Source organism: Arabidopsis thaliana (genome assembly GCF_000001735.4).
Source record: "Arabidopsis thaliana chromosome 1 sequence".
Classification (NCBI taxonomy): Eukaryota; Viridiplantae; Streptophyta; class Magnoliopsida; order Brassicales; family Brassicaceae; genus Arabidopsis; species Arabidopsis thaliana.
The window spans coordinates 24,084,210-24,105,216 of record NC_003070.9 but is presented as its reverse complement, the minus strand read 5'-3'; the positions used below and the strand labels follow the sequence as shown (position 1 = coordinate 24,105,216).

The 21,007-nt window shown below is 35.9% G+C and overlaps 8 protein-coding genes across 10 annotated transcripts; 2 read left to right on the top strand and 6 right to left on the bottom strand.

The window, feature by feature from the left end:
- Nucleotides 1–1,385: 1,385 nt before the first annotated feature.
- On the bottom strand, nucleotides 1,386–2,300 carry AT1G64870 (uncharacterized protein; the record flags this gene model as incomplete). The annotated part of the gene is made up of 1 exon (NM_105161.1): nucleotides 1,386–2,300. One exon carries the CDS (start codon nucleotides 2,298–2,300, stop codon nucleotides 1,386–1,388), a length of 915 nt encoding a protein of 304 aa, NP_176667.1.
- A 1,946-nt stretch (nucleotides 2,301–4,246) lies between these two features.
- SIGA (sigma factor A) lies at nucleotides 4,247–7,481 on the bottom strand. Of its 2 annotated transcripts, none has more exons than NM_105160.3 (10): nucleotides 7,081–7,481; nucleotides 6,050–6,786; nucleotides 5,767–5,965; nucleotides 5,588–5,680; nucleotides 5,373–5,501; nucleotides 5,245–5,298; nucleotides 5,074–5,151; nucleotides 4,890–4,952; nucleotides 4,661–4,773; nucleotides 4,247–4,579 (listed from the first exon to the last, which is right to left on the bottom strand). In NM_105160.3, the coding sequence occupies exons 2-10, from the start codon at nucleotides 6,718–6,720 to the stop codon at nucleotides 4,471–4,473; spliced, it is 1,509 nt and encodes a 502-aa protein (NP_176666.1). In that variant the 5' UTR covers nucleotides 6,721–6,786; nucleotides 7,081–7,481; the 3' UTR covers nucleotides 4,247–4,470. The 2 variants fall into 2 exon arrangements, with proteins under 2 accessions (NP_176666.1, NP_001319322.1); NM_001334181.1 differs by having other exon boundaries at nucleotides 4,280–4,574; nucleotides 6,909–7,304.
- A 2-nt stretch (nucleotides 7,482–7,483) lies between these two features.
- AT1G64850 (Calcium-binding EF hand family protein) lies at nucleotides 7,484–8,927 on the top strand. The gene is made up of 4 exons (NM_105159.4): nucleotides 7,484–7,670; nucleotides 7,803–7,929; nucleotides 8,036–8,108; nucleotides 8,409–8,927. The coding sequence occupies exons 1-4, from the start codon at nucleotides 7,643–7,645 to the stop codon at nucleotides 8,667–8,669; spliced, it is 489 nt and encodes a 162-aa protein (NP_564841.1). The 5' UTR covers nucleotides 7,484–7,642; the 3' UTR covers nucleotides 8,670–8,927.
- An 804-nt stretch (nucleotides 8,928–9,731) lies between these two features.
- AT1G64840 (LOW protein: F-box/kelch-repeat protein (DUF295)) lies at nucleotides 9,732–11,721 on the bottom strand. The gene is made up of 2 exons (NM_105158.3): nucleotides 11,428–11,721; nucleotides 9,732–11,222 (listed from the first exon to the last, which is right to left on the bottom strand). The coding sequence occupies exon 2, from the start codon at nucleotides 11,205–11,207 to the stop codon at nucleotides 10,053–10,055; it is 1,155 nt and encodes a 384-aa protein (NP_176664.2). The 5' UTR covers nucleotides 11,208–11,222; nucleotides 11,428–11,721; the 3' UTR covers nucleotides 9,732–10,052.
- A 916-nt stretch (nucleotides 11,722–12,637) lies between these two features.
- AT1G64830 (Eukaryotic aspartyl protease family protein) lies at nucleotides 12,638–14,080 on the top strand. Its single transcript, NM_105157.2, has one exon. It carries the CDS (start codon nucleotides 12,651–12,653, stop codon nucleotides 13,944–13,946), a length of 1,296 nt encoding a protein of 431 aa, NP_176663.1. The 5' UTR covers nucleotides 12,638–12,650; the 3' UTR covers nucleotides 13,947–14,080.
- A 578-nt stretch (nucleotides 14,081–14,658) lies between these two features.
- On the bottom strand, nucleotides 14,659–16,612 carry AT1G64820 (MATE efflux family protein; the record flags this gene model as incomplete). Its single annotated transcript, NM_105156.1, has 6 exons — nucleotides 14,659–14,781; nucleotides 14,855–15,060; nucleotides 15,133–15,371; nucleotides 15,461–15,517; nucleotides 15,596–15,682; nucleotides 15,816–16,612. 6 exons carry the CDS (start codon nucleotides 16,610–16,612, stop codon nucleotides 14,659–14,661), a joined length of 1,509 nt encoding a protein of 502 aa, NP_176662.1.
- Nucleotides 16,613–16,635: 23 nt separating this feature from the next.
- Nucleotides 16,636–18,659, bottom strand: APO1 (APO RNA-binding protein (DUF794)). 2 transcript variants are annotated; one of them, NM_105155.4, is made up of 3 exons: nucleotides 18,513–18,659; nucleotides 18,234–18,398; nucleotides 16,636–18,149 (listed from the first exon to the last, which is right to left on the bottom strand). In NM_105155.4, exons 2-3 carry the CDS (start codon nucleotides 18,333–18,335, stop codon nucleotides 16,941–16,943), a joined length of 1,311 nt encoding a protein of 436 aa, NP_176661.1. In that variant the 5' UTR covers nucleotides 18,336–18,398; nucleotides 18,513–18,659; the 3' UTR covers nucleotides 16,636–16,940. The 2 variants fall into 2 exon arrangements, with proteins under 2 accessions (NP_176661.1, NP_001031234.1); NM_001036157.2 differs by having other exon boundaries at nucleotides 18,234–18,534.
- A 603-nt stretch (nucleotides 18,660–19,262) lies between these two features.
- On the bottom strand, nucleotides 19,263–20,171 carry AT1G64800 (DNA binding / transcription factor). The gene has a single exon (NM_001334180.1). The coding sequence runs from the start codon at nucleotides 20,129–20,131 to the stop codon at nucleotides 19,784–19,786; it is 348 nt and encodes a 115-aa protein (NP_001319321.1). The 5' UTR covers nucleotides 20,132–20,171; the 3' UTR covers nucleotides 19,263–19,783.
- Nucleotides 20,172–21,007: the final 836 nt, after the last annotated feature.

The window sequence follows — 21,007 nt, the reverse complement described above, 5'->3', positions numbered from 1 at the left end:
TATCCTACTCTATCTTGTGTACAAAGTTGAGAAAGATCTATCGGTAGGAAGTCTTCTATCAGAGGCGGCCAAACTAATTAGTGATGACGCTTTTGCACTGCTCTGCATCTCCAATTACTTCACTTGACTCATTTGGCTTCATTTCTCTTCCAACACACCTCTTTTAACCCCAGCAGGTCCACAAATCCAAAAACACTAAAAGATATCGAAAACTATATGTTCTCGATATCAAAGACTCGATAATATACATTTAAAAGACCTATGAAATGTGTTAAAACTAATCGCTTAACATTCGTCTGTGTATGCTTATGGTTCTGCGTTTATGGTCTTCTTTTCGAGTTCTTTTCCTTTTTCCACTGTCGATAATCTCTGTATTCATTTTAAAAAAATCCGGTTAACTTGGTTATTTTTGGCTAAATTCGATTTTTTTCCAATTAATGAAGGTAATTTGGTTCGGTTCTGTTTGATTTGATTATTGGTGAAAATCGGTCTAAATTTGGTATAATCCGTTTAATAAAAAAACAATTACTCGAGAAACCGATCCGTCTATTGTATGATTATCCTCCATTTCTAACAACATCAAAGTTTATCTCTTTGAATTTATTATCTGTGGATTTCTTGCACATTTAGACTTAATTACTTACTAAAAAGAAAGGTAAACAATAGAAGAGAGAAAATCTTTTGTTTTATTCAATAAATTTAATTGATAAAATTTTGTGATATCTTTCTTTATAAAGAAGAAAAATTTGTGCAAGACTACCATTTTTTTATTAATAAATTAAGAAACTAGCACTCTATATTCAAACTATAGTAATTAAACATGGAAGGTAGTTTATGAAAAAACTTGGTCTCTTTGTTAGTGGTGATAGTGGTTGTTGTGGTGGTAGTCCTGGTGGTTTTAACGTCAGTGGTGCTCGTGGCAGCATCAACGGTGGTAATAGAGACGATGATGATGGCGGTTGTCAATGACATCAAAGGGATCCTACTAAAATTCATTCAAAGGAGGAACCGACGGTGACAGTGACGGTGACGATGATGGTGATTTCCCCCAAATCAGCGTAGTATCGTTAGAAGCTTGGTTGATCAAAAGCTATTTATTTTAAACGTGTGAATTATATTTTATGTTGAGAAAACATTAGAGATATGGTAGTGCATAAAAATATTGAGTACCACTCTTGCTTAAAAGAAATGTGAAATATATTGGATATCTAAAGTCACCTCAAACCTCAAACTTAAGTGAAACACATTCCCGTCAAATTAAGTGAAGATACCATCGTCGAAACGTTACATATGGTTTCTAATTATTAGACTACAATATAAGATAAGGGATTTGACACCAGCAAATTGAAAAACTAGAAACTAAAAATCCTTATGACTTTATTTAATTAGATAAGACCGTCTTTATTATTCTTGAACTTACGAGCCCAAATATGCTTTCCATTGATCTTATACTTTTGTTTTTCCTGGCCGCTGAGTATACGATCTACGGTAACAACCGAGTCCAAGACCATCTTCGCGAATAGTGGTTGTTGCTGATGACCATTGCAATTTGTGTTGTCATTGGAGGAATTTCCACCGTCCTCTGGCATGTAAACGCTTTCGACACAATCTTCTCCATATATCTCGGTGAAGAGATGAATCACCTCAGCATGTGACACGGGAAAACCACGAGAAAACGTTAGAAATACCGTCCGTTCTTTATCAGTCGCGACATGGTTAGCGTTCCAGCCCCAAAGACCATGAGGAAAAAGAAATGAATTTGCGTTTGGAAGATTATCCCTAGCAACGATATTAGGCAATACGTTGATGCTCCCAAAAGTTGGATGAGGGAAACCGGGAATGATGAGAGGGTGGCGGAGATTGGTGATGAATGAGGATGATGAAGATGGAAGAACTCGTTGAAGGATATCAGAGAATATTCTAGAACAAATAGTGGTTAAAAAGTTCTTTATTCCCGTAATGGCAGTGTATCGATGATTGTGGATTATTTGAAGGGATATGTCATTTTTCATGAATCTCTCGGTGAGAGGGATCTGACTGACATCATTTGGGGGCTGGTCAGATTCAAGGCACCGAAAGCACAAGACAGCCTCGTTAGCGAGATCTACAATGAGTAGATCGCTAAAAACCGTGATGATGGAGAAAATGTTTCCGAAGCCAAAGTCTTCAAACCAAAGCCATGTGGCCATGACAAGAAGTGACTCAGCTGGTGGTCTTCGGAGTTTTTGAACTAGTTTAGAGAATATCTCTCTTTCTTGTGCATGGAAAGCATGTAGTTGTTCTACGGTGGGATGTGACATAATTGATTTGAAAGTGAAAAGAGATTTTACTGCAAAAATTTTGGAGGATGGAAAAGTGATGGATAAATTGTTGGAATGTATTGTTGTCACAATCTAATCGGTTCGTTTTATACAGACATGTGGATCACACTTTTTTCGAAGGTTATTTAAGATAAGGAATGTGAGGATTTGATTAGCTAAGCTAAATTCGTGTCACTCTATCTGGAAGTTCTACTATAACTTATAGGTTTTATGAAAGTTTTTAAGTAGCGGTTAAAAAATATTTCCAAGCTATTGACATTTAAAAATTTATTTTGTTATACATAATTTGACTTGTACCTATTATATGTAAATTTCACCCCACTAGCAAATTTCCTTGACTATTGACATTTGAATTCTACCTAATACATAAAACAGAAAGAAAAATAAACTAAAAAAAATTAGCTTATAGGTTAATATGTTTTCTTGCAATTCATATTATAAAAGTATATGTATATGTTAAGTGAATTTTACAAATTTATCAAAATCATTTTTAGTATATGGGTCTAACTATATAATGGGACACAGAACTTGTTGCCAGCATATATTATATTCATTGTATGCAGTGTATTTACATTTGGACATATTCGAAATTGTATTTATGATATACTTTAAAATAACTGTTTATGGTTTTTTTTTTTTTTTACAATCCCAAGCCTTTTCTTTTTATCTACCTAATTATATAATATTTAATGTGTTAATTTATCTTTTACTTTTTTTTAATTGATAATGGAAATTTCAAAAAGAATAGATACATTTTTGGGTGATTTTGAAATATCTTATTACCAAATTTGGATAAAAATTTAGTACTAAACAATCTTTGATTTGTTTCTTAAATATACCAGCCATTTCAATTTTATTAGTCAAACATCTATTTTTTACTAAAAAGACTATTTTAAAGTAACAAAAAAATGCAAAGAGATTTGGAATACAAAGTTTGAAAAAACATATATGACATCATATGATTGTTTAGATATATGATTAGTCAAAGTTGTTAAATTTCAAAGAATTAAAATTAGGTAACTCGTAAATTGATTAAGATCTATACAATTATTGGTTAAATTTACAAATAATTAAAGTCTTCAATTATTGAAAGAAATTCAATTCCAATGATAGTCCAATTATAAATACATAAGAGATATGTATTAATTTATTTGACCATATTAGATATAAATTTTAAAAACACATTAATTAGACAACATTTTTTCTCAAAATAAAGTAATTTGATGTGTTCTTTTTACTTATCAATTATTTTAAAGTTGAATCTTATCTAGCTTTTCAACTTTGCCTAAGCGGCAGTCTCCAACTATCGAAGAGTAGGTATGCCTTGGAGGGCGAATAATGTAGGATCCGCCTCGGATTTCTTAAACCCTTCTTTTTTTAGTGTGAAACTAATTACCTTGTGGTACTAGAGTGTATTTTGACCAAAAAGATAAGTGTATTTTGACCAAAAAGATAAGTGTATTTTGATGATATAGGTAACCAAAAATCAATTCTTTTAAATCTCTTTGCATGCACCACTGTATTCCTGAAACCGGAGTGCTATATTATCTCTATTTTTATAACTATATTGTTAACTAGAAAAATCACCTAAGGTGATATTGTGATCTTTACAAAGATTACTTTGACGAGAAATACATATGTAGAAATTTGATAATGGTTAGGACCGTTACCCTTATAAAGGAAAGGAAAAGGCGGAAAGAGGACAAATTTCTCGTCAAAGTCATATTCTTTGTAAAGAATCGATGCTATCACTGAGGAGTGGTGCCAAAGAAAAGACCCTCTATCACGTCGAAAACAAAACAAATTATGGTACGGTACCTAGGAGACTCGACTCGGATAAAACTTTAAAACTGAACATTCAAGATTTGTGAAAAGTTAGAAATTGAATAGTCTCTAATGCGGAGTATTATCGCTTTCGCAGAAAGAAAACAAAACACCGGATAAGTTGATAATATATGAGGAATGATGAAGTTTACGTGAAGCCATATTACATAACTGTCTCTTGTTTCTCAACTCAGTTTACGAAAGAAGCAAGGAAGATAAAAAAATAAAAGAGAGTAGTACTCTTCCCCCTTTTTTGTCCTGTATATATACACATTCACAACCGCTCTCTATGGCTCTGATGTAATCAAAATGTACAAAAACAAAATCAATTCTTAAGGATCATTGCCTCCATTTTTCTCTTCCTCGCTGCGTGTTTTAGTTTCTCCAGTGCCACAAGCCCTACCTGTCTCACCCTCTCTCTCGATAATCCTATCCTACAATTTTTCAAGAGACAGTTTAAAGAATGATGTTGATGATGCAACAATGGACCAAAAGGCTTAAGATTGGATACATACCGTTTACTAATGTCTTCCCATGTGAGACATTCTTTGTCTAGACCATAGTATAATCGAATGATCTCTTTTTCCCGTTCTCCGAGTGTTGCACTTATAAGCTTGCTTACTTCCTCCTGCAATTTTATCATCAATCTCATATGCTCAAACTCTAGTGTTTCATGATAGAGAAAATCAGAACCATTGTATTAAATGTAGCTTCACTTATGACTTGTTCTTTTTTTTTTTTTACCTTGAGTGCCAAATCATCATACCCGTGCCACGGATTGTTCTCCAAACGAGTATCCGCAATGTACTGGAAATAGTGAAACAAACAAGCAAATCGTTATAAACTGGAGAGGAGAGACACATGGAAACATGGATGGTGAAAACAAAATCGTCGTTTTGTTTTAAGAGAAACCGAAAAAGAGACTCACACTGTGATGAGTTTCTCCAGGGAGACCATTCAAAGAAGGAAATGCATCTCTGTCTAGAGAAAATACTTTGCTTACAGCCTGTATTTTGCAAATGCAAGAGAGTAAGCACAAATACACATAGATCCCCTCGAAAACGAAAGGGACATGAACTAAAAATTTAGTTTTCTTTACCTCTGTTGCATTTCTAACTTTCTTCTGCGACATGTTTAGAGACTCTGCAATCCTCTGGAAAGAACAATCACTATAAGCATACACAATGTAGACTTGAGAAACCATAATTGTTTAAATGTTACACTTACATCAATGGAGGGTGTGATTCCTTTCTCTTGAAGTCTAAGCTTTGCATTTCGGATTAAACCGAGTCTTTCATGTAGGTGAGTAGGTAACCTCAAGGTTCTTGAGTTGTCCACTAGTGCTCTTGAGACACCCTTATAGATATTTGAAACATAGAGTATCACTTGTCAGGTTTTACATTCTAGCCATATTGGCAAGCACAAAAAATGGTTATTCTCACCTGTCGAATCCACCAATATACATAAGTTGAAATTCTGAAACCTTTGGAAGAATCAAATTTCTCTATTCCCCGCAAAAGTCCGATAAGACCACCCTTCATAGTAGAAAACAAAAATCTATCTTATAGAAAAGTTCATGAAAAGCTATAACAAAGAGTACACAAAATGACTTTGAAATTACCTGAACAAGGTCAGACATTTCTGCTCCCAAATTATCATAACGCTGAGCAATAGACATAACCAAACGCACATTACTCATAGCCAACTTCTCTCTAGCTAGATGACACTCCATCAACCACGCCTGAAGCTCGGCCCGAGATATCTTCAAAGATACTGCAAGCTGTTCATCAGAAGGCTCACAGCCTAATCTATCCTTCAATCTAATATTTCACAAGACAATAATTTAGTCTTGCACTATAATACACTTTCAGCTCTTTTTTCTAAGTATAGTATGTTTACTTTACCTTGACTTATGATCATCAAGACGAAGACCAGATTTGATTTTCTTAGACAAGCGCACAACTTCCACATGACTAAGCACATCTTCACTTATTACACCTTTCACATAACCTCTAACTTGCTTTCCACTAGAAACATCAGAAACTGCTTTAACATGAGTCATATTAGTTTTCTTCTTAGCACCAATCCTTCTTTGACGAGCTGAAATCCCTGAACAGGTGATAACCGGAATCTTCTTCTTCCGTATAGTCCCCTTGCCCGGATACTCACTCGACACCGCCTTTTCAAATGAAAGATTCCAACTTTTCTCTAACATAGACTTCTGTAACAGTAAAATTGCCTCAACAGAATGACTAATTAGATCATCATCATCATAACATTCTTCTTCCAATTCCTTATCAGTTCCATTAGGTAGCCATGGCTTCTCAGTAGAAGCAACATCTACACTCTCTTTCAAAGCTTTAGCAGATTGTGTGTGACGATTCGACGAAGGAAAACTCGGACTATAGTTCGACGCCTTTTTCGCAGTTATCCCGCTTTTCGTTGAAGCAATATGATACTGTGATGAACAATGATCATTTACAGATAGAAACTTCTCTGTAACATCTGAGTGATAAAACGATGAACTCAACAATCTTTTGCCAGTGTTGAGTCCTATAACAGCTGCAGTAGCCATTATATAACACTCTTTTGCACTCAATTCATCAATAAAGGAACAATCTTTGCTCTTCAAGATCGTATTCTGCTAACAAAAATCAATACTTTAGATATCATAACACAATTTCAGACACAAAGAATCAATATCAACTTGTGGGTATTGAAAATTACAAAAGTTAATAACGTAATCCAGCAAAAGAATTGTACTTTATTCTAGTTCTGAGCTCGAAGCCAATCATTACTACCCAAATTTGACTAATCCATTGAAACCCAATTAAGAAGATGAAGAATCACTTCAAAATCAAATTTTGCATCTATGGATAGATTCCAAAGACAGAGATTTTGAGTAAGATCTTAAAGAGCAAAGCCAATAACGCACCTGAGAGTATTGTCGAGACAAGAATGTGCAAGAGAGTGTGTGTGGCACAGACAAATCGAGAATGTGTGTTTTGTTTTTTCTTTTTTCTGTTTCTCAGTTTTTTTTTTATCCAAGAGTTTTTTGGTGGCCTAATTCAAACCACCATGCAGAAAATAAGAAGAGATAAATATAAAATGGTTTCAACAATTGGAGAAGTTTAGATTATAGTGAAAAAAACGAATATGATAATTAGGAGATATAAAAAAAAATGGAGATATGGAAAGAAGAGATGGGATTGGTGGAAGCAGATACTGGCTCCATGTTTCTGTGGTATTCAGCTACGTCTCTTGTTTCGCTTTCGCTGCCTTCTCTCTCCCATTTACATTTCTTCACCATTAACGATTAAGGCCCATTTGAGCCCATGATTCATTAGCTTGCGCAAATAAATGGGCCGTTGACCAACATATAAATTGGCCCAAATTCGTCACGCTCACGCCTCCACCCCCACTCAGATCCACATATTAAAAAAAAAAAAAATCATTTTTGTGCAATCAATCAGACGAGAAGAAGATTATCCATCGCCATGGGACAAGTCTTTAACAAGCTCCGAGGTTTGTAAAATTGTTTTCAGTTTCTCACATTGGTTCATTTATAATCAGTTTTATGGTCAAGTAATTGTGCATATGTAATAAAATTGCTTCTTTTGTTATGTATAATATGTATATGGCAATGTTAAATTGCAGGTAAAGAGTGGAGACATAAGCAGGTACAAGCGATATGTGATCGTGTTTTCGATCGGTTCAAGATGCAAACCGGAAGAGCCAATCTTACGTTTGAAGAGTTATACATCGCTGTTCTTCTCGTTTACAAGTAAAATCTTTTGGTTCCATAACATTTTTTTAGTGTTAATTTACAGATTTAGAAACTTTTATGTTTAATCTCTGACAATTTTTGTCTTGTTGTGTAATCTTGTCAGTGACATAAACAAGAGATTGCCTGGTCCTCATTTCGATCCACCTTCTAAGGATCTAGTCAATAGCATTATGACGGTACTTTCACTTCCTTGAAACGCTTTTAAAACGCAAACGCTGAATTACTTCTTTTGCGTTTGTGGTTATTTGTGTAAAGAAAAAGTCAAAATGCAATTTTTAAAGCAGAAACGGATGTTCTTTTGGCGATTGCGTTTAGCTTTAAACGTTTAGTATTAACCACTGTTTGTAACACTACACTTGAAATCATCTGGACTCTGATTTTGGAAGAATAGGTTGAAAAATCAGATAATGTTACTATTTCTTTTCGGTCTAGGCAACTTGAGTGGTCATAATGGTTGTGTGATGTTCTTGTAACAGGACTGTGATATCAACTTGGATGGAGAACTTGATAGGGAAGAGTTTGTGAAGTTTATTGAGCAGATTACGGCTGAGACGTTTAACGTGGTTAGTCAGGGTTTGATCATAGCTTTGATTGTTGCTCCCACTGTGGCTATTGCGACGAAGAAGGCCACGGAAGGTGTCCCTGGAGTTGGCAAAGTTGTGCAGAAGCTGCCTACTTCAATCTATGCTTCTCTTGTGACTCTTGCAGTTATGTGGGTGAATTCTGATTCAAGTTAAGCTTCTCATATTGTCACCATAATAAATGTGTTTATAACTCAACTGCTACGAAAATATAGAAACAACGCACGGATTGGTTGAACGGTTGGATAATACTATTTTTTTCTGATTTACTCAAACTCTATGGTTGGGGAAGTAATTGAAACAAAAGAGTTACAAGATGAGAGATTTGATGTAAAAATTTACGACTGAAATGAATTAACAAAACCAGTGTTTATCTCTCCTTAGGACAACAAAACAAGCATGAACTAAACAAGATCTGCTTCTATTCTTGATTGTTCTTATCCTTTCAAGTTTCTCTGCATCAGAAACAACCTGACAATTAATCTATGGTCTTGTTCTTCAACACCTTCCCTGATACACGGTCAAAGCTTCCACGCCTAAACCTCAGATTTGGTACATCACTACAAATCTAAAAGTACAAGACAACTCAAGCCTACCAAGTTTATCTTAATCATTACCATCTGAAGAATACAACTACAGGAGAAGTGTTGCTCTTTGCAGCTTTTGGACCAGTTTAAACATGAAGATGACTCTGGATTTTTTACCCATTGAATATGCTAGGCAGGCGCAGCACTACTTTGAACCATAATGTAGCCATAGTCACAAAATAAAATCAATCTACAACAAGCAAGAGGCTCTAAACAGAGTCAAAAGCAAGAACAGAAGCTGTCTAAAGGGTATGGCAGAGGGGACGACATGAAAGCTGCACAAGTTTGGAATAAAAAACAATCGAGTTCCTTCATTATTTAGCAGAAATTTACCAGTTTCCCCTAGTTTCCTTTCAAAATCCAACTCAGTTGGTAAGCTGTCAAACAAAGCAACAATTCCCAACAAATCTATGTCTATGCTTAAACTACACTAAAATAATGCCTTATCAAAGTTCTACTGAGAAAGAAATGGCTGAAGCTCATTCAATCTCTTGTGCGGCTCAACTTCGGCTCCAAGGCATAAATAAGAGATGGACATGACCCATCTTATTATCCAGAATGTACAGTCTTTCAAGTTTATAGCCATGAAAGTGGCTTGGAAGTTGGAACACCATGTGTCAGAGGCCATCATTGTGCATCTGCTGCATATATCGACTATATGGAGTTGGGCTACTCATCTGACTTTGGGACAAAAACGGATTTCTTTCGAACACACGGCCATGTGATAGCAAAAACACAGCCAGACAGCTTTTAGAGTTCATGAGACAACCATTTTTATAGACATATTTGTCTGATGTTGATAACAAGAAAGTTGAGAACAAAACAAATATTAAAACTCAAAGACAAGTATTCTAGTCATCATCATATCACAGTGACACAACATACACACTTCAGAACAAAGGGTACCATTAAAGATCACAAAATCTAATAAAAACAGAACCAACAGTACGTCTCAGGTATCCAAAGCGAGATTTTCAGCTTGCCTCTCAAGCCGAAGAGCCACAACAGGAAATGTGTTGACGATCATTACTCGTATTTCTCTTGAGAATCTCCAAATATTAAGTTCGTCTTCCGCCCTTCCTGTATGTACTCCGTATTTATAGGCAAACGTTACATAGCCTGGCTCATTGGTGAACAAAATTGAGTTCCCACTCACACCACAACCATCAGGAAGCTCCTTAGCTGAGCAGCAGACATTTCCAAAGTGTCCAATAAACAACACACGGTCTCCCAAATCGATCACCTCAACCCATTGACCAGCCTCCTCATCTAGCCTACTCACTCTACATGCGAACCGACTCAAATCCAATACATCAGCTTCAGGAAATGGGTTGAACTTCTCAACCAGGAAAAGCTCATCACTGCCATTTGGAATCAGATACTTGCTCGAGCGCAGAGGCTCTGAGGGCATCAGGAGAGTCTGTTCCAACGAATAAGGATCGAAAACGTAAATGTCCCCGTTAAGAAAAGTTACATAAAATCTACCTCTAAAACTGACTAAACCCTTGCATGAAGCAATGGAGGTTTTCTTGACCTTCATCCACCTCATTTCAGAACTTCTCAACACCAACAAATGATTACGGTAGCGAAGAAGCACAACGAATTCGTCTCCTCCGTTCTTCTTTACCGGAAGAAAAGCAACGCCTACGTAACCATTTGCCAATGATTCAGGATCCCAACCGATCATTATGTATTGAAAGCCTAAAGGAATGATCTGGTAGTCAAGCATGTTCACCAAGAATGGATCAGATTGTGGGAACTTCACTTTCACAGAACATTGAAGAGGAGATGGAAGTTCCATATGATCATTTGACTGATCTTGGTCTATTCCTCCAAGAAAATACTCGGGTATATCAGCAGCAGGGTTTCGAGCTCTAAAGAGGAAGATTTGGATCTTCTTGAGTGTACACAAGTCTTTGCTTACTAATGGGAACTTAGCAAACGTGGGAAGAGAGTAACTTAGGGTTGATAAGCTAGAAGGAAAGGGAAATGCGGATCGCCACGAACGACAAATAGATCGAGCATGAACGACATCAAAACAGTTGTCTAGATTCTTGGAGATAAGGTTGAGTAGCTCTTCCGGGAGCTGAGACCAGTTTGGCATCATGGATAACAGAAACTGCTGCAATTTTCAAAAATCTGAATGTAAACGAACATAAATCTCATAACAATGAAGAGGTAAACATAAAGGTGACAATTTTGCAGAAATAATGTATAGAACCAAGAAGATTTCTCTAAGAACCCTAGACACAATTACTTACTGCAGTATTTAGCTGAAGAATCAGTTTGTTACAAGTAAACGGAAGTAACAAAGAAAATAAGTTTACCCTTTTTCGAATTCAAGGAACTAAGTTGGGAGATTGAGACTCTGAATTCTGAAATATCATTCAGGTTCGATTACAGTGATGAGAGGAGTTGAACACAGTAACATACTTGTGGTAATTGAAAGACTATGGCAATAAAACCAAGATGGTGATTTGTCGGAGAAGAAATAAATCGACCTCTACTTTCGAGTTTTGTATAGAAAAAACGATTTCTAGGGTTCTTCGGTGGATTTTGATTTTGGTAGATGCGTAGACAATGGAAAACACCGCCGTTTCTGGTAAATACTGGAGACCGACCCGCATTACAAACAATATTTCTGTTAAAAAATACTCACCCTTATTTTTATTTCTTTTTTTCCACAAAGATTGAATATCAATATTATTATTATTTTTATTGCTAATAAAAAACAAATTAATATTATTAAACTAACAAAACAATAATATTAAATTATTTTTTTTCCACAAAAATTGAATATCAATATTATTATTACTTTTATTGTTAATCAAAATTTTTTTTTAATATTATTAAACTAACAAAACAATAATATTAAAATGTAATAGTTGTTTTTCTTAATTTGTGTAAGAATCTCACAACATCAAATTTGCTGGAACAGAGGGACTAACAGAAACCCAAAAATATTTATCGTTTTTAATTTTAGTGTTAAAACTAAAAGTTGTATTTTTTTTTAATATTGTGTTTTGCTAGTATTTACGATTATATTTTTTCTTTGAATACTATTAATTTTAGAATTTAACATGTGGTATATTGTTTTGTATTAATATTGGTTAAATTCATTTCACCAAGATTCTGTTTCATAAAATAAAACATCATTTTTCATTTTTTCCCTTTAATAATATTTCATCAATTTAAAAGTTTCTTTTTAATGGTTTTCATAATATATACATTTTCAAGTATTATAGCCTAAACCCAAAAAGTTGTCCTTTTTATATTCATAGGTTCTCTAAATGAAATAAGATCTTCAATATTCAAAGACCATTCTTAAATTTTTTATATTCATAGATTCTCTTATTGAAATAAAATATTCAATATTCAAAGAACATTACAATCCTTAATTTGTTGCATTTATTACCATAACTACGTTTTGCATTTAATAATTACCAAAAATCATAAAACATTACAAATAAGTCAACTCATTCATGTAGTCAACAATATGGTTATTCAAATAGCTATAGTCTATAGTTACGTCTCTCAAAGGATTCTCAAAATGGCTTCTCTAATTTTTGCAACTCTCTTGTCCCTTTTGTTACTCTCAAACGTGAACGCCTATCCGAAAGATGGCTTCACCATTGATCTGATCCACCGCGATTCTCCCAAATCACCGTTCTACAATTCCGCCGAAACCTCTTCACAACGTATGAGAAATGCTATCCGCCGCTCCGCTCGCAGTACACTCCAATTCAGCAATGATGATGCTTCACCAAACTCACCACAATCTTTTATCACTTCCAACCGCGGTGAGTATCTCATGAACATATCCATCGGGACGCCCCCGGTCCCGATACTAGCGATTGCGGATACTGGCAGCGACTTGATTTGGACTCAATGCAATCCTTGCGAAGATTGTTACCAGCAGACATCTCCACTCTTTGATCCTAAAGAATCTTCCACATATAGAAAGGTTTCTTGCTCCTCAAGCCAATGTCGTGCCCTAGAAGATGCTTCTTGTTCCACAGATGAAAACACTTGTTCTTATACGATTACATACGGTGACAATTCATACACCAAAGGTGACGTTGCCGTTGACACCGTGACGATGGGATCTAGCGGTCGCCGCCCTGTGTCACTCAGAAACATGATCATTGGTTGCGGACACGAAAACACTGGAACCTTTGACCCGGCTGGCTCAGGGATCATCGGACTCGGAGGAGGATCTACATCGTTGGTCTCACAACTCAGGAAATCCATCAACGGTAAATTCTCCTATTGTTTAGTACCTTTCACCTCTGAAACCGGCCTAACGAGCAAGATCAACTTTGGAACAAACGGCATTGTCTCGGGCGATGGAGTTGTGTCCACCTCCATGGTCAAGAAAGATCCCGCCACATACTATTTCCTAAACCTAGAAGCCATTAGCGTGGGAAGCAAGAAAATTCAATTCACAAGCACAATCTTTGGGACCGGAGAAGGAAACATTGTTATCGACTCCGGTACCACTCTAACTCTATTGCCATCCAATTTTTACTATGAGCTTGAATCTGTCGTTGCTTCTACAATCAAAGCAGAGCGAGTGCAAGATCCCGATGGTATTCTGAGTCTTTGTTATAGAGACAGCTCTAGTTTTAAAGTTCCAGACATAACTGTTCATTTCAAAGGAGGTGATGTGAAACTCGGCAATTTGAATACGTTTGTGGCAGTGTCTGAAGATGTGTCTTGCTTTGCATTTGCTGCAAATGAACAACTAACCATTTTTGGAAACTTGGCGCAAATGAACTTCCTTGTTGGATACGACACTGTTTCTGGAACTGTGTCGTTTAAGAAAACGGATTGCTCTCAAATGTAGCTCACTAAACCTTCTTATTCTTATTATACTACCCAATTTATTTCTTAAGAATAGTGTATTTTTCTCCTGAAGTACATGCTACATACCTATAATAAAACTGGTCTTAAATTTTTAGTGTTTGTGTTAGCGTGTAGCGACTATGTTTGCATTATCATTTTTATTTAACGTTTACAAACACATATATCATGCATAGATGTTGAAGATTTAATACTTTTAGAATTTATATAGAGAAAGAGTTATTCGTGAGAAATAAAACAAATTCTAATAAAAATAGTAAAAATATGATAGTCTAAAAAAAAAAAAAGATTAGACTACTCAATTTGTAAGTCTAATTTCTTACGAGTGACCATGTTGATCTTTTATGTATCGTTTCAACTTATGATAGTTTTCGTATGGTGTTTAATGAAACAAATACATCCAAACTTTCAAATTTTCTGTATTTAAGGAATTCATAACTTCGCATCTATCTTTAGGCAAATGGTTTTAGGTGACCTCTGTTAGTTTATGTGCATAAAATTGGATTCCAAATTCTTCTAAAGTGAAATGGGTAGTGTGTGCCCTGACAAACTTGAAATAAGAATCTATATTCTCAAGACGCATCGATCATAGAATTTTAAAATCACACATCATGCAAATGTAAAGCATCCAAGAGTAGTAATTAGATGCTAAAACGAAGGAGACCAATAGAGTTGCATTAAGTGGTTTTACACTTTTACACAGTTTCTGCAATATGATTAAGTAAAACTTGTGTATCCTCTTCTACTATAATTTGTGTTTTTTGGTTGCCTTTGACTTGAGGTGTCATCTCGAATACTCTGTCTCTAGCTTTCGTTGCCTGAAACACAAACCAAAACCAGATTCAAAACTGTAACCGTAACTAGAAGTAAAATGATTAGTAATTTATATACCTCTTGTTCCCAATTGGTGAAGAAGGTGACAAGAGCAAAAACAATGAGTTGGATAGTGGAGGCTATGAGTATACCAATCCAAAGTCCTTTCCCTCTCAATTTCATGACAAAACACAAGAACCATCCTAACGGGATTCCGACAAGATAATATGATCCTAAGCTTGCATAACCTCCTATACGTTGCCACCCTGATCCTCTGGCAACCCCTGAAATATGAAAGAATTCTTGATTTGAACCTACTTTCTTGGGGTTCAAGAAACAAAGTATAATCGTCTTACCTGAGAGCACGGCGAGAAAGCTGTTAACGAAAATGGATAGGCAGAGAATGGGTGTGATTTGGGTTGCGTAGCGAACCACTTCTCTCTCGTTGCTGAATACATAACCCCAACTTTTTCGGTAACTGTAAAGTGTGATGGTTGTTATTAATGCACCAACACCACCAAGGAAAATGGCAGAATTAACCGCGGCTCGAGCTGCCCTATGATTTCCAGCTCCTAGCTCGTTTGAGACATGTGTGCTATAGTGTTAAACAGGATAAAATAGGTTAAGAGATACTATGTTACATGAAAAAATCAGATTCTTGTGAACAATTGAAATCTATAAAACCTTGCGGATGCTCCTATCGCATTCACCAGAACGAAATGCACAGCCGATGTTGTGAGGCTGTTCCATGAATAGAAGTTAGGAATATCACAAGCTTTTTGACTGTTTGAATTATTTTACAAAATGATATGTATGTACCAAATGGATATCACCGATGTTTCGAGCTTTGAGTTTGGTAAGAGTCCAGACATTAGTAGTAGAATCTCAAACGACCACCATTCCAGGCTTTACTTACACACAAAAAAAGAAAGAACAAAGAACAAAAAAAATTATGGATTCATTGTAGATCAGAGTCAGACCAAGAAGCTTTTAAATCTTGCTGAGATTTGTTTTTTTTGGATGTAGATATGTAAATTACCATATCATCATTGCAGAGGGGATCGCGAGGGCGATGAACTGCTTCATGCTCGAGATGAGTTCTTGCAAACCAAGATTCTTCATTTCACGATGCAAAGCAGAGTATCTCATGAAAATCCAAAGCAAAAATACGTTGAGCCAATATGAAAAACCGATGGACAAAGCGGCGCCAACTATTCCAAATTTCAGTTTATAGACAAGAAGCCAACAGAAAGGAATGTGAAAACAAAGAGCTCCAAGAGAGCTCACGAAGAGAGGAAGAGTTATTCCTTGTGACTGGAAATACCGAGTCATAGGTTGAAGAAGAGTGAATCCGAATAAAGCCGGTATGAGCCAGATTGAGTATCTGCAAGCTAATTGAGAGATGAGAGGATCTTGATGGAAAATCTCCAAGAGCTTGTCCATGAAAAACCATACGATAGAGATTGAAAAACAGAAAACGAGAAGACAGAGCATTGAGCTGTAAGTGTATGCACCAATTTTTCCAAATTGTTCTGCTCCAAAAGCTTGACCGCAAAGAGTGTCTAACGCACCTGCAAACCCAACGATGAGGCTGAAACCAGTGACATTGGTGAGGGAAGTGGCAATTGCGACAGCTGAGAGCGAGAGCTCGTCCAAATGACCAGCCATAACCATGGAGATGACTTGAAGGAGGAATTGAGAAACCGAAACTGCCACCATTGGAGCCGCCATGGAGCTCACCTTCTTCATCATCTCCATTGACAAATAACTCATCCCATTCCTGTTATCTTCTTCTTCTTCCTCCTCCTTACGCACCAACGAGAAATCCGTTTCCATCATTCAGTTTTTCAGCAAAAACTCGTTGGATCAAAACATCTTTAGAATCTTTCAAGACAAAGAAATAATTTAAACAAATACCACTGAAGTCGTCTCCATTATAATTACCAGTGACCGGGTTAGTTGTCAATGATAGAGAATCAAACAAATATCTAAAATATTTCTATATGACAAGATTTCTAAAATATTTTACACCCAAATTGCAAAATACACTATATGACAAGATTTCTAATGTCTCCTACGAGGAAAGATCCTAGCTAGCCAGCTCATTTTATTTTCAGCTTCTTTATCCTAACAAAGGAGTTCTACTTTGAACATTTCCAAGGACTTATGCGACCATGTCGGCTTCCTGTGAATCAGGAACAATGATGTCAAGCCTCATCATGGCCTTATAGCGTTGAGGAACCCGAGCTCCACTGTGCATACAAATCTCAACCAAAGCAGGGGCTTTACCATAAAACCTTCTGAGGTTTCCGGTAAGCGGATTTCCCTTAAGGTCTCTCACATGCCATACATAGTTTGGAGGAAAGACTTCGTCCACAAGAGCATCTTGCCATCCGTGCTTCCCATCTCTCCATTGGTGCTTGAACTCTCCGCACAGCTTTACACTATGTCCCCATGGTCCTACATGCACTTCAGAACAATATCCGCATGCTTTCACTGTGAATTTCCTCATTAATTTCGTCACCCCCAATCTCACTTTCTCATAAGCATCCATTGTTTCCTGTGCTATCTTAGGTATATCCTCTGGAGTGGGAGGTGGATACCTTTCAAAAACACCAAGAGTATCAAGCTCGGCTAATGGAGATGATAATGATGATGATGTCTGAGGCTTTTCAGGCTCTTTATGATATCCACCTCGATCGATCACTCTCTTCCCCATCATTCTGATTGGCTGTGTCCTTCTGCGACAAGGATACTCAGGGATCTCAACTCCAGCTTGAATACATAGCTCAACAAGTGCTGGGATTCTTTCATACTCAAACCGTGTTTCATGCTTAATCCGCCGCCCGAAAGGGTCATACATGTGGTACGACTCAACAGGAATAAGAACATCGTTAATGGTACCCTTAACCCAAGAATGAGAACCACGTCGCTGTGAATTCGTTGGACCATTACAATCCCTAATGTTATGACCAACATTAGCCACATGAACCGCTCCACATTCACTACAAGCAAAGACGGGAACAACATGAAGAAGCTGTGCTAAACCCTTGATCAACAACTTCCAGTTATCTATCACTTGATCAGCCACAGGAACAAGATTGGGAACTAGCAATCCATTTTTAGGAGGATCCAACTGTTTCTCTATACCCATCTGAGCAAGTTTCTTATCTTTCCTAGCCTCTTCTTGGATTTGCTTAAAAGGAATAGGATAAGGTTTCTTCTTGTTCTTTGGTAAAATAGGAGGAAGATCCACATTCTGCGTAGATACATACCGTTTCTTAAAACTTGTCTGCTCTCTATGCTTCTGATTAAAACAAAAGACCGTTCCTAACCTCATCAAACACTCTCTTTTAGGGATTGAAGTAGGAATCTACATAAAAGAAGAAAAATCCAAACTTTACAACTTCAAGATAGGAATCAACAAGATCAAAGTTACAGGAGATGAAATGGTTACCTGAAAGCAAAGTGCATAAGAGGCTCTAGCTGAGAAATCAATTGGCTTTGGATCTATGGTCTGAAGATAAACACCTCTACAAGCAGGAGAAACCAGAAGCATGTTGACTATATAAGTAAGAACCCAAATCAGAATTAAGCCAAAAACGATTACTTTCCCAGATTCCTGCAACATTTAAGAAAATAGATGAGGATTTGATAACGATTACATGGTTTCGTAATTTCATCGAACATGGGGTGTGCATATATACAAGAACACAGAGAACTAGAGAAGTTATACACTGAAGAGAAGTGAGAAATCTTCGGCCCATGAAATGGATTCCACGATACTTCGTTGTTCGTCGGTGAACTGGAGTTTTAAGAGAACACGCAATCAGCTCAGACCGTGTAGTACGGTGAATTTAACTCCTTGTCCGCTGGTTTTAATGTGAGTTGGATTTTATTATGACACCTTTGCTGCTTTGCACAACAACAAAAATATATATTATTATTTTTATGACACCAAAATATAATTTAACGATTAACTATTATTTTCTATAACTAAATAAGAACGAATTTGTCAAATGGTAGGTAAAAGTTAAAAAGTAATAACTTTAATAGATTATATTTTTTTGGTCGTAACTTTAATAGAATTTAGGATCATATTCCTTTTGAAATAGATTTAAATAAATTTTAGTTTTGATTTTGATTTTGTTCTTTCAATATTTGTATATTACGAAACATAATATTTTTCCCGTAATATGTATTTCTCTTTTATTTATGTGAACTAATTTATCATCCTAAATCTAAAATTACAACCTTCAATATGTTTTATTTATAAATTAGATGTTCATATAGAAAATAACATGTTAAGAAAAGAAAAACTTGTGAAATGTGAAATCTTCCAAAATTTAGTTAAGTTATATCGTTGATTTATACTTATTTGTTTCCAAAATTTTGGCATGAGCTTTTAAATTATCTTGAGTTAATTTTTGGCTCAGTCTTTTATCCAAACTTTGTTAACAATCTTTGTTTTTAGCCTTGAATTGGTCAAAACATTCAGGATTTTCAACTTTTCACAGCACATTGTTCCAGTTATGGATAAGATAACATCAATTTTTCTTATCAAACAGTTACATGAACTTTGTTAATACTGGGTCTTGTGTTGAAGTTGAGGTCAGAAAATATATGATTCCAAACAGTGGTTGTGTGTCGATGATCAAACATGGAATCTTCATGCATGCCATCAGTGAAACGTTTTTGCTTAGTTTTGTCATGTCCTGGAGGGAGGCCACAAAGCTTGGCGAGTGACGAAGTTGAATCGTAAAGGAAATGTTAACGTCGACATGTATACTAATGCAAAATTCATTTTATTTTCTTTGCAGAAAGAAATGTTGCTCCTCTATCCCTTACTTTTCCGTCGTATCTAAATAACCAAACACTACTCCGTTCCTTCTACTCTCTTTTACATCTCAACAAACACATTATTATCAACACAAAAACAAAAATGAAAAATGTTTGGTCCTAGACTCTCAATGCAATTTGAAGTACATGGCTAACAAATATTTCAATCTAATCCAAAATAGAAGTCCAAATGCATTCAAAAGCCTCAAACTCCAACCTATAATTACTAACCCTTTTCACTGGCCATCTCACATCACTAATCTCTTCAAACATCTCATTACCATCATCTAAGACCGGAAACATAGATTCCGGTAGACTCCAATCAAGTGAGGTTGAGATCATACTCTCCTTCATCCACGGGAACTCAAAAACTCCCAAACTCTCTTCATTACTCCCACTTCTCTTCTCTTCCATCTTGTTTTCTACATTGTTGGCTCTCACATGTTGTCTTTTCTTGCTCTTCTTAGTATGCTCGTCATTTTTCTTGCGTTTGTGGCTTGTAGACGAACCCTCCATCGATAAAGAAACGTGAGATGATGAGATTTGGAGTGAATTGAGAATTAAATTTATAAATGGCCAATGATGAAAAAGTGGGAGGGGAGGAGAGGGAGTCACGCCTTCTTACCCGTATGTATCTGTCATTTAGCATTTTAAAAGCAAACCAACCAAATCCTTTTGTGTTGTTTTCGTGTTTTCCTTCTTTTACGTTCTCATTTCTCTCTCTCCCAACCACACAAGCAAATTATAAAACGTATTGAGATATATATCAAGGATGAGGTGGACATTAAGAAACAAATGGCTATTTTTAGTTTCTTTAATTTCACTCACTGCCCTTCAAACACTGATCTTCACTTATGATAACTAAATGGAAATAGAACACAAATTATTCTTAGTTAATATGACAATTAAGTATCTTAAAACCAATTTATGTTGTTCTAAACCCTTGTTAAAAATAATAATGAGTTGTGTCGTATACTATAACGATTGTGAGTTTCAATCATGAAAAGACAATAAAGGAAGAAAACTTCTATGCTTGAAATTCACATAATTGCCATACATTTTTTATAATAATTTAATCGTTTTATGCGGTTTTATGACCTAAAGATATAGTTTCACTTCTAGTATTGTCGTGTGTCTTACGTCTTTACATGTCGAGAACGTGGAAAATGCAAAAAAAGAAGAAGCAAAACAGCGCATTGGACATGTACTTAAGAGATTTGACATTTGTTGAAGTACCAAATTGAATGATCTTTTTTTTTTGAAACATTGATAATTGAATGTCAAATCTCTTAAGTATAAAAGACATGTCAATTTGGCGGCAAACTTGTGCAAAGGAAGAAGTTGGCCTAAAAGATTGATTTTGGGTCGCCCTCATCTAACCTCATCTGTGGT

Excerpts from the sequence above, each read along its gene's own strand:
- AT1G64840 (NM_105158.3), bottom strand. The coding sequence starts at position 11,207 with ATGATGCCAAACTGGTCTCAGCTCCCGGAAGAGCTACTCAACCTTATC.
- APO1 (NM_001036157.2), bottom strand. The coding sequence starts at position 18,407 with ATGTTGCAGGAATCTGGGAAAGTAATCGTTTTTGGCTTAATTCTGATT. Across the intron at positions 18,150-18,233 it reads CTTATGCACTTTGCTTTCAG|ATTCCTACTTCAATCCCTAA; the intron begins GTAACCATTTCA and ends TCTTTTATGTAG.
- AT1G64800 (NM_001334180.1), bottom strand. The coding sequence starts at position 20,131 with ATGGAGGGTTCGTCTACAAGCCACAAACGCAAGAAAAATGACGAGCAT.
- AT1G64830 (NM_105157.2), top strand. The coding sequence starts at position 12,651 with ATGGCTTCTCTAATTTTTGCAACTCTCTTGTCCCTTTTGTTACTCTCA.
- SIGA (NM_105160.3), bottom strand. The coding sequence starts at position 6,720 with ATGGCTACTGCAGCTGTTATAGGACTCAACACTGGCAAAAGATTGTTG. Across the intron at positions 5,502-5,587 it reads TATATTGGTGGATTCGACAG|GGTGTCTCAAGAGCACTAGT; the intron begins GTGAGAATAACC and ends AATATCTATAAG. Across the intron at positions 5,152-5,244 it reads AAGTTAGAAATGCAACAGAG|GCTGTAAGCAAAGTATTTTC; the intron begins GTAAAGAAAACT and ends TGCAAAATACAG.
- AT1G64850 (NM_105159.4), top strand. The coding sequence starts at position 7,643 with ATGGGACAAGTCTTTAACAAGCTCCGAG. Across the intron at positions 7,671-7,802 it reads AGTCTTTAACAAGCTCCGAG|GTAAAGAGTGGAGACATAAG; the intron begins GTTTGTAAAATT and ends GTTAAATTGCAG. Across the intron at positions 7,930-8,035 it reads GCTGTTCTTCTCGTTTACAA|TGACATAAACAAGAGATTGC; the intron begins GTAAAATCTTTT and ends TAATCTTGTCAG.